The sequence below is a fragment of the Narcine bancroftii genome, chromosome 4, assembly GCF_036971445.1.
Source record: "Narcine bancroftii isolate sNarBan1 chromosome 4, sNarBan1.hap1, whole genome shotgun sequence".
NCBI lineage: Eukaryota > Metazoa > Chordata > Chondrichthyes > Torpediniformes > Narcinidae > Narcine > Narcine bancroftii.
In genome coordinates, this window is record NC_091472.1 from 173,156,742 (window position 1) to 173,175,307 (window position 18,566).

The window sequence follows — 18,566 nt, forward strand, 5'->3', positions numbered from 1 at the left end:
AAACAAAATCAACATCTTCCTTTAACTTTGAATAACTCTTTATTTGACAATTGGTATAGTAAAGGTATACAGAGAATAAAAGATTATTTTTAGGATATTTTTATTAACTTTTGATCAATTAAAAGATTAATATGATATGCATATAATAATATGATTTTTGCATATTATCAATTATTTTTTGAAAAAGAGACTGAGAGTAGATTTGAGACTCCCTAAATAAAGTCAATTTGAAGATATAACAGATACATTTGCTGTTAAAAAAATTTATTATGAATATATTACAAGAGATGACAAAGAAAAAAGATTTATATAAATCAAAGATTGAAATATTCACATTCAGGAGGAGATTTGGTCAAAATTATGTTATGAAAGTGTTATGAATACAGTAAATGTTAGATATCAAATGGTTGCATATAATTTTCTTCATCAATTTAATTATACTCCATATAATTCTAATTATTCAAATAAATGTTTTCAATGTGTGAAAGAAATAGGGATATTTTTGCATTTTGGTGTGGTCCTATGAAAAAGTTTTGGAATGAACTGAGTTTATTATTAGGAAAAATTATGAAGATAGATACCAAAGGATCCAAGAATATTTTTACTTGGGGATATATATGAAAAGGATACAAAATTGAAATTGGACAAGTATCAAGAAAAATGTTTATGTATTGCAATAGCAACTGCAAAGAAATGTATAGCAATATCATGGAAAGACGATAGAGAAGTGTTAAGTAGATGGTATAATGAGATGTGAAATTGTATACCTTTGGAAAAAATTATATATAATTTAAAGAATAGAGTGAAAAATTTTTATAGTATTTGGAAACCATATATGGATTTTATGAAAAATTTTCCATCCACCTCTTCTACCTTATCCACTCCTCTTAATCAGTAATTTTAATAACAATTAATAATTGTTTATGCTAATATTATTGTATATTAAATGGTAGGTGTTTCTTTTCTTTTTGGTGGGAGGGTCGATGAGGAGAAAAATATAAAAGTTTTTTGTATCATTGGATATGGACATCTGATTAATGTTTTATTCATTTTTTTTTCTGTAATGAGACAAATAATTAAATAAAATTTTCAAAAATAATTCGATTGGAGGAAGGAATCAGAGGGTAGAGGAGGGTCGCATCTCTGATTTAAGGCCAATGACCATTGGTCAGTGAGTAGAGTGGTATATTGGTCAGTGAGGAAAGGAGAGATATACATCTGTAATTGGGTCTAGATCATTTGTGAAGGTGGGCCAAGGAGTGGCCAATGGAATTGGTGAGATTTTTCACTTTAGATGTCAAACTCAGGCAGAATTTACACGGTGTATGGGAGAGGACCCTGGAGAGTTATGGAAGGCAGCAACCTAGGGGAACAGAAACATAGATCCCTGAAAGTGGAAACTCAGATGATCAGGGTGGTGAAGAAGGTATCTGATATGTTCTGTTTACTTAGTACAAAAGTCAGGACATAATTTAACAGCTGTACAAGGTATTGGTGGAACTACACTTATGCATGTATGCAGTTCAGATCGTCCGGCAATAGGACAATGTCACTAAGTTGAAAAAGATACAGAAGAGATCTGCCAAGATGCTACTAGGAATTAAGAGCTTGATTTATAAGGAGAGGCTGTCTTTCTTCTTTGGAGCATGGGGGGAGGTATGTGAAATCATGAGGGGCTTGGATACAGTGATTGCTCATCTTTTTTTCTCAGAGTTGACAATACTAAAACTAGAGGGCTTGGATTCAAGGGGAGAGAATTAAGAGGGACCTGGGAGATACCTTTTTCATTGAGAGGCTGGTCCTATCTGGAATGAGATGCCAGAGAAAGTTGTATAAGTAGGTACAATTTTACGTTCAAAAGACACTTAGACAAAACAGCAGTTGTCCTGAATGCCACCTTGGTTTTCATGGATGAGTTGGACCAAAGAGTCTGCTTTGTGCTGTTAACCTCTATAGCCCTAGAGAACAATTAAGCGACACTGTCATTGGTGGGAGCTGGAGCCGTGTTTAGTTGAAGAGCATTTGTGACCATATGGAATTTTAATATCAATGCAGTAAATTGATAGGAGTTTTGTTACAGTAAAATCCCCAATCAAGCAACTGAAAACTGAAAATAACTGCCTTTTTAAAAAAAAAACGAGGAAATAAATAAATAAAAGATTCGAATAAATAAGACTGGGCCAGATGGACCCCATGGGGGAGCACTTAGTTGGATACGAGCAGGTTTTCCCCCTGAACTAGCAATGCCCCTCAATGCATGCTCATTCTTTTCACTGATGCCACTTGCGTGGAGGTGAGTTGAGTTGTCAGCGCAAGCAAGGTGTTTCAAGGGCTCGACCAGGATGCTTGCATGGAAGTGAGTTGGGTCATACCGAGGGCCTGACCAGGACACTTGTGTGGAGGTGAACCAGGTTGTGCCGAGGACACTAGGATGAAAAGCCGGCTGATGCCATTCGCTGCTGGGGTGACTCTCTCGAAGTGTCTCCCTATCCCTGATTTTTATAATGTTAGGTATATTAGTAAGGCTTTATCTGTAAACTTGGGGGAGGGGTTTAAGAGCGCAACCCTGTTACAGCACCAACAACCAGGATTTGAATTTAAATTTTGTAAGTTACAGGAATTACTTGATTAAAGTGAACTTTAATTAAAGACAACAATATTGATTTTTTTTTTTCACATGACTTTACATTTTGCAGTGTCTTTTGTCTTTTTAACAGTGTATTCTTAGTGCAGGTGAATTAGTCTGCATTGGAAGAGTGAATCTCAGTCGAGCAGAAAATTTGCATTTCCAGCATCCACAATCCCTGTGGGTGCCGGATAATGGGGATTTCACTGTATATCCTTACGTTGTTGTTCAAATCCAACATTTATTTAATTGTTTGAATTTTAATTCCCAGACAAGGTGGGATGGAATTCAGGATATCAAATCAATGGTCCAGGTTTATGAGTGCTATTCGGCAAAATTTGCACAATGCTATTGGACACATCTTGCTCATTTCTCTCATTCTGAAAGCCAGAGGGTGTCGTTCTCTTTGCCTGAAATATTTGGTAACAAATTGCAAGCAGTGTCCTAGAAACAGCAGCCAAATAGCTCTGAACAACCCCTTTAAACTTTCACCAGCTGTCAGGAATCAATCAAATTAGTTCAGCCCTTGCGAACATTCCCCATTGAGAAAAATAGACAGGTTCTCATTTGAACATCATCTTTGACCCTGCTTCCATCACCTTGTCAAACAGTCAACATCAGCTAACGTTAACCAAAGTAGTAATGCTGCTCCTGGGGATTTCTGATCCAGTATGAACAGACCTTCGGCCAAATCTCAGTTGGAATCTTCAGGATCTATTTGTATCAGTTCCACTGCAGAAAAGGAGAGGAAAGATCAGAATCAAACTGTGTTTATAACACATACATAACAATCAATTAGCAACCTGCATGGTTCCTAGAATGAGCTGAATGTCAGAAAACACATTATTGCTAGTTTTCCTGAGAAAGCGCATTGATATGGATGCAATCCCTGCTCTCCATCAAACAGCTCCCATGCGTTAGCTTCAGACCAATCCATCCAAGATCTGAGACCACACTTGCTCAGTGACTGTGGCAGGTTATATCCTCAAATCCCAGAGAGTCTGAGCCCATAAACTTCCCATTCTCAGGTGAGAGTGGAACCAGCTTTGCTCATTGATGAAGATGTGCCGGAGTCAGGAAGTTGTGACCTCAGACCACACTGCAGGCTGACACTTCAGTTCATCACACAATGCAACATCAGACGGATTGGATGAGGGCTTCACCCACACCAGTTTCTCCCACGTCCTGAACCAGCATCTTGCCACAAACCAGCACACCAGCTAAAGCAGTGAGCTGACACAGTGATACCCTGGCTTGATCCTCCGGTCCAATCCTCCTGTGCTACCCAAATGGAATTCTCATAACCACATTGCTTTCCCCTAGGTGTTCCAAGGCATGCTTTGATCAGTCCATTGGGTGCTGTAAGTTGCATCCAGTGTGCATGTGGGGAGTTGTTGAACAGGTGAGAAAGAGATCAGGTTACAAGGAATTAGATGGGAGTATGGGACAGAGGGGGTTGCATAAACTCAATAGCTTCATCCATTGTAAGGAAATAGAAACCCACTCATTTTTTATTTTGCTTGTTCTTTATGAAATCTTACTCATGAAATTGGCTTCTCAAAGCTAATTTACCAGGTTCACAACACTTGGGAGCATTCCACTGTCAGAAGCTAGTGTGGAAATGTATGCCCATTCCTTTTGGAGGAATGAAAAAATTTAGTGTAATGTCTGTAGAAAGTGTGGAATGGATTTACTTACAATGTCAAATGGAGGTGAAAATATATAGAATGCAAGTTTACCCACGGTGCTCTGTTCCTCGCTGTCAGACTCGGTGAGGATCGTGATACTTTCTGTGTAAGGAGAAGTGCTCTGGCTAGCATTGGACACTTCCTTGGCATTGGTGTTTGGCTCCTTGTTCAGGCACTGTTTTTTGGAAGTTTGTGCTTCCTCAGCTATGGAACATTTCCTTTTGTTGAAATCACACTTTGAAGTCTCGATCACATCCTGTGAAGCAAACAATTGTTTGAGGTGTCTGGTGTTACCAGCAGAACACAAACCTAGTTCATCTTAGGAAACACCAAAGGTCCTCGGGGCCAGGACCACAGACTCACCCTCTGCACTACCCCTCTTGTTCTATCTGAAAGATTCTGTCTTAAGTCAAATGCAATTGAAGTTTTAAGAAAGCAATTGATTCACAAGGGTTAAACGAGAAAATCTGCAGATGGTGTGGTCAAATGCAATGAGCTACAGAAACTCAGCAGGTTACGCACAATGTGAAGAAAGTAAAGGGTAACCAATGTTTCTGGCCTGGGCCCTTCAGAAGAGGAGAGGAGAGAGGGAGAGAAAGCTAACAGGTAAGAGGTCTATCTAAACTAACTGCACTGAAAGTTCGACAGAACAATAACTAACTCACAGCTCACTGAACTCTACAACCCTTCGCATCTAGTCTGTGCCAAACTACTGTTCTGCCTGGCCCAATTAACCTGCACCCAGACCATAGCAATCCCATGGCATAGAGTTGGTACAGAGACAGGAGAACTGCATGGGTCTTGGTGAGAAAGAGTAACAGAGATAACAAGGGATTAACAGTGGGGAAAGTGGAGTAATGGCAGGGAACAGTGATAAACAGAGCCAACTGCAAGATTGATTTTTAGCTACTCAAAATCTACACTAGTGTTGGCCAATCACAGTTGTTTCCGACAGAGGTGGAAACCACGACTATCATCTGTCAATCCATTCCTGACTCGTTTTGTCAGAGCATTCTGAACTCCGTGTTAAAACTGTTTCAAGTCCTGGTACAGAATTGCGTATATTCACCTTATTATCACATGCAGCAATACTGGAACTAGTCGACTGTCCATCAGAAGTGGACTCAGATTTCACTGAAAAAAATAATTTTGTTGAATAAATTATTTATGTAACCAGCACTTTTATTTCATTCAATCAAAACAGTACTCAGGGTTGGTCACTTGACCAAAAAGTACAAAGCCAACAGGAAAAAAAGGATAACAGGTCCCAATATCTCCACATCCTGATGTCAAGACACAATTATTCTCCTCACCCATCCATGCAATGTTGTTTTTATTTAACGAGGAGCAGCTCCCAGCACAAACTCTAGGAATTTCGTGGGAGTAGCACCAAGCTTAAAGCCTGGGAATTTACTGGGGGATCGGCACTGAGTGCAAGTTTTGGGAAATCACAAGGAGTCACAGTACATGCCAGCAGACCTCCCAGGTCAACCTGCTGGGAGTGCACGGGCAAGAGCCAGCCCACCAGCCATTGCTGACCAAGCCTCCCTCACATATTTAGACAAACACACGGTAACAGACCATTTCAGCCCGTGATGCCCTATTGACACCCAATTCGTTTCAAATGGTAGGAGGAAACTGGAGCCCCCAGGGAGAACATACAAGCTCCTGAAAGACAGCGAGGGATTCAAACCCCAGTCCCAATTGCTGGCAATGTAAAGGCTCTGCACTAACCGCTATGCCAACCATGCAACTCCGACTAACTCAGGTGTCTCAACAAGTGTCCTCGGCCCACAGTGACTTCAGGGCAACTGTCCGTTTCAACCAGGAAACATGGGTTCCCAACCATTACAATTGAACAGGGAAGTCTACAGATCCTGGGGTCATAGTGCAATACACAAAAGTATAATTATTACTCACATTTGGTGATCTTCAATCTACCCAGCAACTTTTCTGGAAATACACAGCTCTGCTGGAAATCGATAACTGTGTACTCCATGTGCATGTGTGTTGGCTTTTCATCACCAAGCTTGTCAAGACCTGATTTGATCAATGCCTGCAGCTTCAGGATTTCCTGATCCGTGGCATAGCGCAGCAGCTGGGACACTACATCACTGCTCACATTCATCCTCTTTATCACATTTGCTGTCTTGGTCAAACTCTCCTGGATTTTCTGGGTTTTGGAGTGGTGAAGGTCCTCCAGCTCTCTGAGCAGCCTGCTCTCCTCTTCCTTCACCATGTGCAGGGCAGCAGTGACTCGGGCTTTGATCAGATCCTCCACCTTGAATTTCTCCCTGTTCGCCGTGTCCTCGAGTTGTTCCAGCTTATTCTGCAAACCCAGAAAGTTTTCCTGGTTCGTGTGTATTGCAGCCAGTGTATTCTGCAGCTCACTCTTCTGGAAGGCAATATGCTTTTGTATGGTAATGCAGTTGTGCTCCTTGTGTTCCAGAATCGTACACAGTACACAGAGCCACTTCGAGCAAACACTGCAGTATAGACTGTACACAAAGTCCAGTTAGAAATACTGTCAAATAAAGGCATAAAGCTCCCATCTAAGCCTGCCTTTCCAGCCCTCCAAAGGGCTTGGTTCCACAAATAAAACCCCAGTCTTACATTTTACATAAAGGATGGCAAAACCAACCTGAACCTAATTGTCCCCTCAACAGGATGACTTGCTCGGCAATCTCAGAGACCAGGTACAAGTAGATGGGAGCTGGGGTCACAGATCTTATTTCACAGAGAGAGCAGCGGGAATGGTAGCCAGGACAGGAGTATGCTCCTTTTTCAAAGTATGGATGATCAAGGAAGCTACCAGTGATCTTACTGACAGTATTAGGGAACTGGAGTTGGATGAATTTCAATCATTCAGGAGCCTGAAGGGGGTGATAGACAGGAGGTACAGGGAGGCAGTCACACTGAGGAGGCAGGACATACAGGGAAAGGGAACAAGCAGTCAGTGTAGGGTACGCCCACTCTGTGGCCGTTCCCCTCAATAACACATCCACCATAGAAATCTACAGCACAGAACAGGCCTTTCTGTCAACCTAATAACCTACTCCAACAACTGCCTAGAATTTTCTTACTGCAAAATCCTCAATTTTTCTCAGTTCCACATACTTATGCAATAGTCCCTTAAAAAGATCTTATTGTATCTGCCTCCATCACTGGTGCTGACAGTGCATTTCCATGTACTCACCACTTTCTGTGTGATCCCCATTGTATTTACTCCAAGCACAAAGCTAGGCCATAAGACAAAGGAGCAGAAATAGGCTGTACAGCTCATTGAGTCGGCCCTGCCATTTAATCATGAGTTGATCTATTTACTCACTCAGTCCCACTGCCCAGCTTTCTCCTCAAATCTTTGATGCCCTGCCTAATGAAGAATTTATCAATCTCTGCCCTAAATGCACCCAATGTCTTGCCTATGACAACAAATTCCACAAATTTACCACCATGTAGTGAAGAAATTCCTCCACATTTCTGTTCTAAGTGGACGCTCTTCAATCCTGAAGTTGTGCCCTCTTGTCCTAGACTCTCCCACTGGGAAACAACCTTAACAACCTTTCTAAATCTACTCTGTTCATGCCTTTCAACATTTGAAATATTTCAATGAGATCCTCCCCCCTCTCCCCCACATCCCAACACCAATTATCCTAAATTTCAACAAGTACAGGCCACGAGCTGTCAAATGCTCCTCATATAATCCTTTCATTCCAGGAATCATCTTTGTGAACATCCTCTGATCCCTCTCCATTGTCAGCACATCCTTTCTTAAATGAGGAGCCCAAAATTGTTCACAATACTCAAAGTGAGGACTCACCAGTGCCTTATAACACCCCAACATTACATCACTGTTCTTATATTCTATTCTTCAAGCTATCTTGCACAAGGACCCCCACATCCCTTTGCATCTGGTATTTTCAATTTTCTCCCCATTTAAAAAGTCATCTGTCCATTTATTTTTTATTTTTTTCTACCAAATTGCATGACCATACACTTTCTGCCATTGTAATCCATCAAAGTCCTTCTGCAGCCTCCATTTCCTCAACCCTACCTGCTTGTCCATCTCCCTTCGTATCATCTGCAAACTTGGCCACAAAGCCATTCGTTCCATAATACAATACACAACATAAAAAGAAGAGGCCTCAACACTGACCCCTGTGTAACTGGCAGCCATCCAGAATATGATCCCTGTATTCCAACTCTGCTTCATGCCAATCAGCCAATGCTCTGCCCACACTAGTATGTTTCCTTTTATACCATGGGCTTGTTAAGTAGTCTCATGTAAAGCACCTTGTCAAAGGCCTTTTGAAAATCCAAATACAACATCCACTGCATCTTCCTTAGCCAGCCTTCATGTCACTTCTTCAAAGAATTCCAATAGAATGCTCCCTTGTGTTAGTCATTTCAGCTCTAGGAAAAAACTTCTGGTCATCCATACGATCAATACCTCTCATCATCCTGGGCATCTCTAGGAGGTCACCCTTCATTGCTTCAAGTTCATTCAATTTATCTTCTTTATAGCATCTACATCCTTCCTGTAATGAGGTGACCAGATCTGAACACAATATTCCAAGTGGGTCTAATTAAGGTCTTATATCACTGCAGTATTATTTCATGGCTCTTGAACTTGATCCCACAATTAATGAAGGCAAATACACCATACGCCTTCTTGTGCAGCAGCTTTGAGTGTCCTCTCAGTTCATCCACATTGGTCAGAGTCCTCACATTAACTTCATATTCAGCCTTTAAATTTGACCTACCAAAATAAATTACACTTTTCTCAGTTAAATTCCATCTGCCAATTCTCCCAGTTCTGCGTCCTCTCAATGTGCCATGGCAACCCTCCAGACTATGCACACCAATACCAAACTTTGAATCACCTGTAAACTTAACTCACCCATCTTTCCACTTTCCTTGTCCAGGTCATTTGTAAAAATCACAAAGAAAGAGGGCCCCAAAACAGATCTCTGCGCAACACCACTGGTCACTGACCTCCATGCAGAACATGAACAAACTACAACCACCCTCTTTCTTTTGTGGATGAGCCAATTCTGTATCCACAAAGCAAGGTCTTCATGGATTCCATGTCTCTTTACTTTCTGAATGAGTCTTCCATGGGGAGCCTTATTAAATACCTTACTGAAATCTATACGTACATTATCACTCTACCTTCATCAAGGTGCTTTGTTACATCCTCAAAAAATTCAATCAGGTTCATGAGGCATGACCTTCCCTTGACAAAGCCGTACTGATTATCCCCATTGAAATATTTCAATGAGATCCTCTCTAAATAACCCTGTTATTTATGCCTCTCTAAATGCTTGTAAATCCTGTCTCTCAGGATCTTCTCCAGCTGCTTCTCCACCACTGACTTGAGACTCATTGGTCCATAATTTCCTGGGTTTTCTCTCTACTCTCTTTCTTGAGCAAAGAAACAACTTATGTAACCCTCCAATCCTGTGGTACTTCTCCTGTCCCCAGTGCCAATGCACAGATCATCTCCAGTGGCTCAGCAATCTCCTCCTTCATTTCCCACAGTCGCCTTCGATAAATCTTGCCTGGTCCTGGGATGTGGAATTATGACATTGGGGTCATTAGTGAAACTTGGTTGCAGGTGGGCCAAGACTGGCAGCTCAATGTTCCAGGCTTCTATTTTAGGTACGATAGAGGGGTAGGGGATGAAAGGGGGAGGAGTGGCATTGCTTATCATGGAAAATTTCACAGTTGTGCTCACACAGGACAGATCAGAGGGTTCATCAATTGAGGCTATTTAGGTGGAAATGAAGAATGGGAAAGGGGTCACCACATTAATGGAGGTGTATCAAAGAACAGTGAGAAATGGAGGAGAAAATGGACAGAGAGATAACAGGTAACTAGGTGATTTTAACTTATCACATATTGACTGGGATTCCCATACTGTTAAAGGGCTGGATGGGTTAGTGTTTGTCAAATGTATTCAGGAAAGTTTTCTAAATCAATATACATTATAGATATATAGAGGTATAAACTTGATAAATTGCAATACTGAATCTCCTATTAGGGAAAGAAAAGGACAGGGGACAGACTGTAAGTGTTTGTGGGGAACACTTGGGGTCTAGTGATCATAATGCCATTAGTTTCAAGAATCAGGTTTATTGTCATGAACATGTGTCACAAAATGTGATGTTTTGTGGCAGCAGTACTGTGCAAAACAAAGGTGCTAAATTACAATTCCATGAATACAAATAAAAATAACTCATGCAAAAAAGAGAAAAAGTAAGGAAGCGTCCATAGGTTCATTGTCCGTTCACAGGGGAAGAAACGGTTTTTGGAACATTGAGTGAGTGTGTCATCAGACTCCTGCATTCCTTCCTAATGGTAGCAGTGAGAAAAAGGACATGGCCTGGGTGGTGAGGGTCCTTGAGGACAGAGGCATCACCTCTTTAAGATGTTCTTAATAGAGTGAAGCCTCAAGCCCATGATGGCGCTGGCCAGTTTTACAAGATATTGATAGATAAGGATTAAGATCAGGAATAATTGGAGAAAGGCAAATTTTGGGGAAATGAGAAAGGATCTAAAGAGCATGGATAAGGACAGGGTTATGTTCCTATCAGGATTAAAGGCAAAGTTAACAGGCACAGGTAACCTTGATTTTCAAGGCATATTGACGATCTGATAAAGAAAAATGTGTACAGCAGGAATAGGCAACAAGGAACAAACAAGGTTGTTGAGGAGTATAAAAAATGCAAGGAAATAAGCAGAGCTAAAAGTCATGAGGTTGCTTTGGCAGACAAGTTGAAGGAAAATCCTAAGGGCTTTGACAGACATGTTAAGAGCAAAAACATAGCAAGGTACACAATTGGTCCCTTCAAAGACCAGAGTGGAGAGCAATGCTCTAGAAACTGACACAGATTTTTAAAAATTGGGGAAAGCAGTAAGGTCATGGACCCTACACAGATTAAAGAGGAGGAGGTGCTTAAGGCAAATAAGAGCGGATAAATACCCAGGGCCTGTCGAGGAATTCCCTTGGACCTTTGAGGGATGCTAGTGTAGAAATTGCAGGGGTCCGGACAGATATATTTAAAACGTCCTTGGCCACGGGTGAGGTGCCAGACAATATTCTTCTGCTCTGAACCTACAGGCTGGTGAGCTTGATGTCAGTGGTGGGTAAGCTATTGTAAGGTATTCTAAGAGATCAAATAGGCAAATATTTGGAGAGCCAACATGGCTTTGTGTGTGATAGGTAATGTTTAACCATTCTTACAGAGTTTTTCAATTATGTTACTAGAAAAGTTGAGGCCATGGTTGTTTTCTACATAGAATTTAGTAAGGCCTTTGACAAGATCACACATGGGAAGTTGATCAAGAAGATTCAAATATGAGGTGTTGCACTTTGGAAGGACAAACCAACATGGTACATACATGGTAAACACTAGGGCAATGAGGAGCACAATAGAACAGAGGTATCTGGAACACAGATTTGTAATTCCCTAAAAGTGGAGTCACAGGTAGATAGGGTTATAAAGAGGGCCTTTGTTATATTGTCCTTCATAAATCAATGTATTGAGTATAGAAATTAAGATGCTATCATGAAGTTACATAACAATGCGAGGCCAAATTTTGAGTTTTGTGTACAGTTTTAGTCACCTAACAGGAAAGATACCACTACAATTGAAAGAGTGCAGAGAAGATTTACAAGGACTTGAGGAAATGAGTTGCAGGGAAAGGTTAAACAGGTTAAAATTTTATTTCCTGGATTTGATAGAGGTTTACAAAATCATGAAAAGTATAGACAGACCAAATGCAAGTGGACTTTTTCCACTGAAATTGGGTAAGACAAGAACAAGAGGACATGGGTTAAGAGTGAAATAAGAAATGTTTAAAGGGAATATTTGGGGGAACTTCATCACACAGAGAGAACGATCTGTCAACTGAAGTGGTGAATACGGGATCCATTTTGACATTTAAGAAAAATTTGGATAGGTACATGGATGGGAGGGGTATGGAGGGATATGGTTACGGACAGATCATTGAGACAAGGCAGAATAATAATCTACAGACCAAATTGGCCTTTTTCAAAGCAGTAGTGATCTATGGGTCTACAAGGTGGGGTTTTCCAGCTTGAGGAGTATCAGTGTACATCATAACAAATTGATGGATTCAATTATAATAAAATAAATCCAAGCTATATTTCATCTGGCTGTTGGTGGAATTGTAATTCTGGACAGGGAATGATGGGTCCGGCACTCTGGATATTAGTAGCCTAACCGCTGTCCTATTGTACCCATTATTTGCATTTACTTCTCATCTGGGAGTCATGGATTGTCACCGGTTTTATCTGAATGTGCAACCCCAGCTAACAGTATGCACACACTATATACTACACATTGCATTTCATACACTACGTTCCACATGCTGCGCACCATACCGACATTCCACGTGCTGCTTTCCACATGCTGCATACCACATCCTATGTACAACGCGCTGCATAGCACACAGGCTGCATTCCACACACTGCATACCACATGCGCTGCATACCACACCTGTGTTCCATATGCTGCATACCACATACTATATACCACGTCCTATATACCATGTGCTGTGTACCACATGCTGCATACCATGCACTACGTACCACACGCAGCTAACCATGAACTACGTACCACTCAAGCAGTGTACCACATGCTGCGTAGCATACATTCTGCTTTTTACACCCTGCATCCATATGCTACATTCCACAAAGGCTGCGCACATGCTGCGTTCCACACACAGCATACCACCCATTGCGTAGCACACACTGCATTCCTCATGCTGTGTTCCATGTTGTGTACCACACATTGCGTTCCAAACTGTGTACCACACTCGCTGCATTCCTCACACTGTGTTCCACGTGCTGCGTACCACATGCTTCATTCCACAAACTATGCACCATACAGTCCCAGCTGACTGGATACACATATTGCATACTGTGTACCTTGTATATATCCAGTTGACAGGATGTATAGATATATATAGACTGTGTACTTAACACCATGAACCACACACATTACCAGGTGAAAGGATTCACAAACTGTGTACTACACACTGTATATCTCACACAGCCCCTCAATATAGGATATACCCCATGCACTGTGTGTTACGCATAGCACCTCAACATAGGATACATTTATTGTGAACCACACGCAGTCCACCATGGGTATCACAGAATCACATAGAGTGGAAATTGGCCCAAACTTTCCTGCCGACCAAAATTTCCCACCCACACCTGCGTTTAGTCCATATCCCTCTAAACTCATCCTATTCACGTATTACTTCAATATTTTTTAAAACATTGCAGTAGTACCTGCCTCTACCACCTCCTCCAGCAGCCCATTGCACGTACCTATATCGTGCCTCAGCATGGGATATTCAATGTACCACACACTGCACTGGTGGCCCAGAGTTGCAGCGTATAGCAAACCTCCAAGCAGTAACCAGCACCCCTTCCTTTCCACATTAGGTTGACCATTCCCCATGTCTACCACCCACTTTTAAAGCCATCATGTCCTTCTGGAGGTCACTCCAATGGACCTTCACCCCATCTGTGAACCACAACCATTTTCCATTCTCCACCTGAATGCTGGGGCCCTTTCAACTCTCCTTTGATTTTCTAATCTACACACAGATTGATGTGGAGAGAAAAACAAAAGCATAAACAAGAAAGTAAAAAGCAAGCCAGTCCACGGGATAACCATTACTTAATTTTTTGATCATCATGTATGCTGCAGAAGAGGTCTTTCGATCTTCTCACAATCTTCAAGAATTCATCTGAATTCAACTTCCTCAAAGTGCTCAAGGCGTGCTCTTTCTTCTTGTGATCTGGCATGAGCATCTGATGCACGTGGAAGCACTTGTTACACAGCATCTTGTCACACTCCAGACACAGGAACTCTGCAGAAGTGGTTCCCTCACACAAGGCACAGAACAGTTCCATATTTGCAAAGATGTGCTGCCTCTTTCTCAAGCTGTTTTGCAAATTTGACAAAAATATATTGTCCTGCAGGGAAGAGAAACCTTCCATGGTCACCATTTCGCAGATGGGACACGTGATCTCATTTTCTTTGAACTCACGCTCCAAGCAACTTGCACAGAAGGTATGAAGACACTGGAGGAGCTTCGGACTGGTCAATGGACTGTTGCAGAGTCCGCAATGAAAATATTCCATTAGACTTGTTCCCGGCTCAGTGGCCATGACCTGCAACAAAGAAATGGCCATCAGAATAAATTTATTTTCATTGAACAATGAACTACCCACCCTGCCAATCTGAAATGAAAGCTGAAAATGCTGGAGAGACTCAGCAAATCAGGGAGTAACTATAGAGAGAGAAAAATAGCCATCATTTCAATCGTAACAAAGACAAAGGAGAGGAATTCCTGCCTGAGAGGGAGGGGTGCAAAACATCAAAGATGATGCATGGTTAGTGCCACACTGTAAAAGTGCCAGAGACCTGCTGTCTCTAAGGAGTTTGTATATTCTCCCCGTGTCTGCGTGGTTTCCTCCAGGCAATCCAGTTTCCTCCCACCCTTCAAGACGTACAGAGGTTGTTGGTTAATCAGATGTAATTGGGCGGCACAGGCTCATGCTTTATGTCTAAATTTAAAATTTAAGTGGCATCCCTGAAATGATGAATCCAACATGAATCAAAAATGCAAATTTGCTGCAGATCTTGGAAATCTAAAGTAAACAATGTCTGTTCCTTTTAAACATTCTGATATTTCCAAATTTTGACAGAAGAATATTTGACCTGAAGCATCATCTCTGGTTCTCTTTCCACAAAAGCTGCCTGGCCTGAATATCGCCAGCATTTTCTGTTTTGGCTATGTACAAGCTTGCCTGAACAACCTGGTTTGCTGTCATTGGTTGGTGAAGCACAGAACGTCTGGTAATGGTGTGGACAGAAGGGTTGTCTCTAGGCTCCCAGAGTGTCCACAGAGCAATGCATGAAGAATTGTCCACACTGCTGTCCACCTTGCAGCCAGTAGTAACAAGGGATTGTAGCCCTTAATTTGTCACTGGGACAAGGCTGAGATCAAATAAGTGATAACAGGATCCAATACAGAATATTTTAATAAGGAGGGTCAACATGGCTTCAGGAAAGGGAAGACATATTTGACAAACTAAGCGGTTTTTTTGAGTATTTCAAAGAAAAGTTAAAGGGGAACCAGTAGACGTAGTATATTTGGATTAATGTACAAGTTAATCCACATAGTAAGAGCATTTGTGATTAATATATGAAGATGGAATGAGAATTGATGAACTGAAAACAAAGAGTTGGAAAAAATGAGTCATGTTCAGGTAAGCAAGTTGTAACAAGTGAGGTGTCGCAACTAAATATAATCTATATAATTAGTTAGTCAAAGAAACCAGATGCTGTATTATTGGCAAAGACAGGTGGGAAGTTGTGAGAGCACAAAGAATCTGCAAAGAGACAGAGAAGTTTTGTGAGTGGGCAAAACTGTGGCAATTGCGTATAAGATGGAGATTGTGAGGTTATCCATTGCGGTAGGTAATAGGGGAAAAGCAGAGTACTGCTTAAACAGTGAGAGACTGCAGAATGTAGCTGAAGAGAGATATCAGGATGTCCTTTCATAAGACAGAGAAGGCAGCAAATAATTAAGGACCTAACTGGAATCATAACCTAATATGGTTTAAAAGCAGAGAAATCTGCTGTCAAGGGACTCACACCAGAATCGAACTGCTGGAGTCTGGCTTGTGACTAGCTGAAGGGGTTTCAGGTATAGGAACAGGGATGCTGGAAGATGCCAAGGGCAAGAGAGTCTCCCGAGAGGCCTTGGGCACTGAAGACTTCCTGATTGTGTCAGAGGTTTGGATCTGAAGCTTGGGTTGCTGATGGTTTGGACCAATGATCTTCAAACTGCCCCTCTAAACTCACATTCCACTTAAGTATTCCCGATGCCATAAATGCTCTGTGATTAGCAAGGGGTTGCTTAGGGTTGTATGTGAGTGGAGAGAAAAGGTTTGAAAACCACAGTTTTAATCATAACCAATTGACTTGATATGTGCCAATGTTTTCTCAAGCAAAATATTGCAGTAATAATTGGGTCTAGAGCAGTATTTCTCAATCTTCCCTTCCCACTCACATCCCACCTTAAGCAATCCTTTACTAATCACAGAGCACTTATGGCATAGGGATTACTTAAGGTAGAATGTGAGTTTGAGGGGGCAGTTTGAAAACCACTGGTTTGGACTGAAGTCTGTGTGGCTGCAGAGGTTGTGGTGGCACTGGAGGCGAATCTACAGACACTCTGACTCTAAGGGACTCTCTTTTGCTTCTCTTTCTCTGATTATAAGGCGTGTGGGACAATTTCTTTGCCTGCCTTACAGCAGATTAAATGCAACTTTGTGCAATATTACATCTGTTTTAGTACGTGACAATAAAAAAAATCTTGAAATCTTGCAACAAATGTACAGGGCATTGGTGCACCACACAATGAGCATTGTATCTAGTCACCATCTTATTTAATGTATGTTGGACAACTTGCACCAGAGACAGAGCGCAAGACTCATTGGGGTCATAGAAGATAGATGCTAACCTGTGCCAAACTATTATTCTGCCTTGTCATGCTGCAGTATCAATGCTGCACAATCGCTCAGCAAATGGAGGTGTAAGGTGCTCCTTCTATCTGATAGCCTACAGGTCGAGCCTTCACCAAAGGAGAACAGAGGAGGCAACAACTACAATTCGGAGGGTCAGAGATCGTGACGGATGGAGAGACATGATCACTCATGCCGAATAGCAAGGCACCTGAAGAGAGAATCCACTGAACTGCACGAGGATCATATCCTTCCATACCTCTCCCATCCATGTACAAATTTTTCTTAGATGTCAAAATTGAGCATGCATTTACCACTTCAGCTAGCAGCTCATTCCCCACTCCCACAACAATTTGCGTGGAAAAAGGTCCCCCTTATATTCCCTTTATACTTTTTTCCCTTTCACCCTTAACCCATGTCCTCTAGTTTTTAAACTCACCTAACCTCAGTGGAAAAACCTCGCTTGCATTTACTTGATCTATGTCCATATAATTTTGTATACATCTATCAAATCTCCCCTTTCTCTTCTAAGCTCCGAGGAATAAAGTCCTAATTGTTGAACCCTTCCCTGTAACTCAGTTCTTCAAGTCCCAGCAATATTCTTGTACATCTCTGCACTCTTTCAACCTTATTAATATTCTTCCATACCTCTCAATCAGGGTCAGGTGACCAAAATTGCACACAATACCCCAAATCTGGCATCACCAATGTCTTATACAACTTCACCATTACATCCCAACTCCTTTTTTTAATTTTTTGGTTTATGAAGCCCAATGTGCCAAAAACTTAGTTTAGGAATCAATCTGCCGGTGACGCCACTTTCAGGGAATTAAGATTCCGTGTTCCCAGATCCTACTGTTCTACTACACTCCAAAGTGCCCAGTCATTTGGTTTGTCCTTCCAAATTGTAACACCTCACATTTGTCTGCTTTAAATTCCATCTGCCACTTTGCAGCACTTTTTTTTTTATATAGCTGGTCTAGATCTCTCTTCAAACTTTGAAAGTCTACTGTCTACTACACCTCCAATTTTTGTATCATCTGCAAACTTGTTAATACAATTTAGCACATTATCTTCAGATCACTGATATAGATGACAAACAACAGTGGATCCAGTACCAAGCCTTGAGGCATACCACTAGTCGCAGCCCTCCAGTCTGAGAAGCAATCATCCACTACAACTCTCTAGCTTCTTGGGGGAGATGCCATGTGATGCTGTAGGATTAGGACATAGGAACCTGATCCTCCTGGAAAACTAGTAAAAAAATTATTAAATAAGTAATGTTTTAAAGTAATTAAATTTTTTAAAGTATACTTAAACACTGAAATAATACTTTAAAAATGCCTCCAAAGAAAAAAACTGTTGCAGCCTTACCTGGAGCCCGACATGAAGACTAGAAGAGATTGGAGGCCTACATTGAGTTTGAAACAGGGAACTAGCATTCGAGTTGTTCCCTGGGTGAGTGAAGCTGTGAGGGGTCATCTACTACAGTGGCAGAGAGATGGCGATGGGGAAGAACCCAGAAGTGTACTGCACATGCGCGAAAAGTTGGGGCTTCAGTGACAGAATCAGAAGAGGAGTCGGGCTTGCAAAAGTCTGCAGGAACCATAGTTCAAGAGAAGACCATGCAGTTCTTGGATTTAGTCTCAAAATCTGCCAAATTAGTCAATGGCCA

General features: G+C 41.5%; 1 protein-coding gene across 2 annotated transcripts in view; it reads right to left on the reverse strand.

Moving 5' to 3' along the window:
• Positions 1-264: 264 nt before the first annotated feature.
• Positions 265-18,566, reverse strand: part of LOC138761239 (protein PML-like) — a 30,047-nt gene continuing 11,745 nt past the window's right edge. Inside the window, exons 2-7 of one of the 2 annotated variants that reach the window (XM_069933037.1) lie at positions 18,027-18,145; positions 14,034-14,530; positions 6,235-6,812; positions 5,384-5,448; positions 4,366-4,570; positions 265-3,358 (exon numbers count right to left, since the gene is read on the reverse strand). In XM_069933037.1, coding sequence (XP_069789138.1) covers positions 3,321-3,358; positions 4,366-4,570; positions 5,384-5,448; positions 6,235-6,812; positions 14,034-14,530; positions 18,027-18,062 — 1,419 coding nt within the window. In that variant the 5' untranslated portion in view covers positions 18,063-18,145 and the 3' untranslated portion in view covers positions 265-3,320. The remainder of the gene's footprint in view (positions 3,359-4,365; positions 4,571-5,383; positions 5,449-6,234; positions 6,813-14,033; positions 14,531-18,026; positions 18,146-18,566) is intronic. The other variant, XM_069933038.1, reaches the window with a different exon arrangement.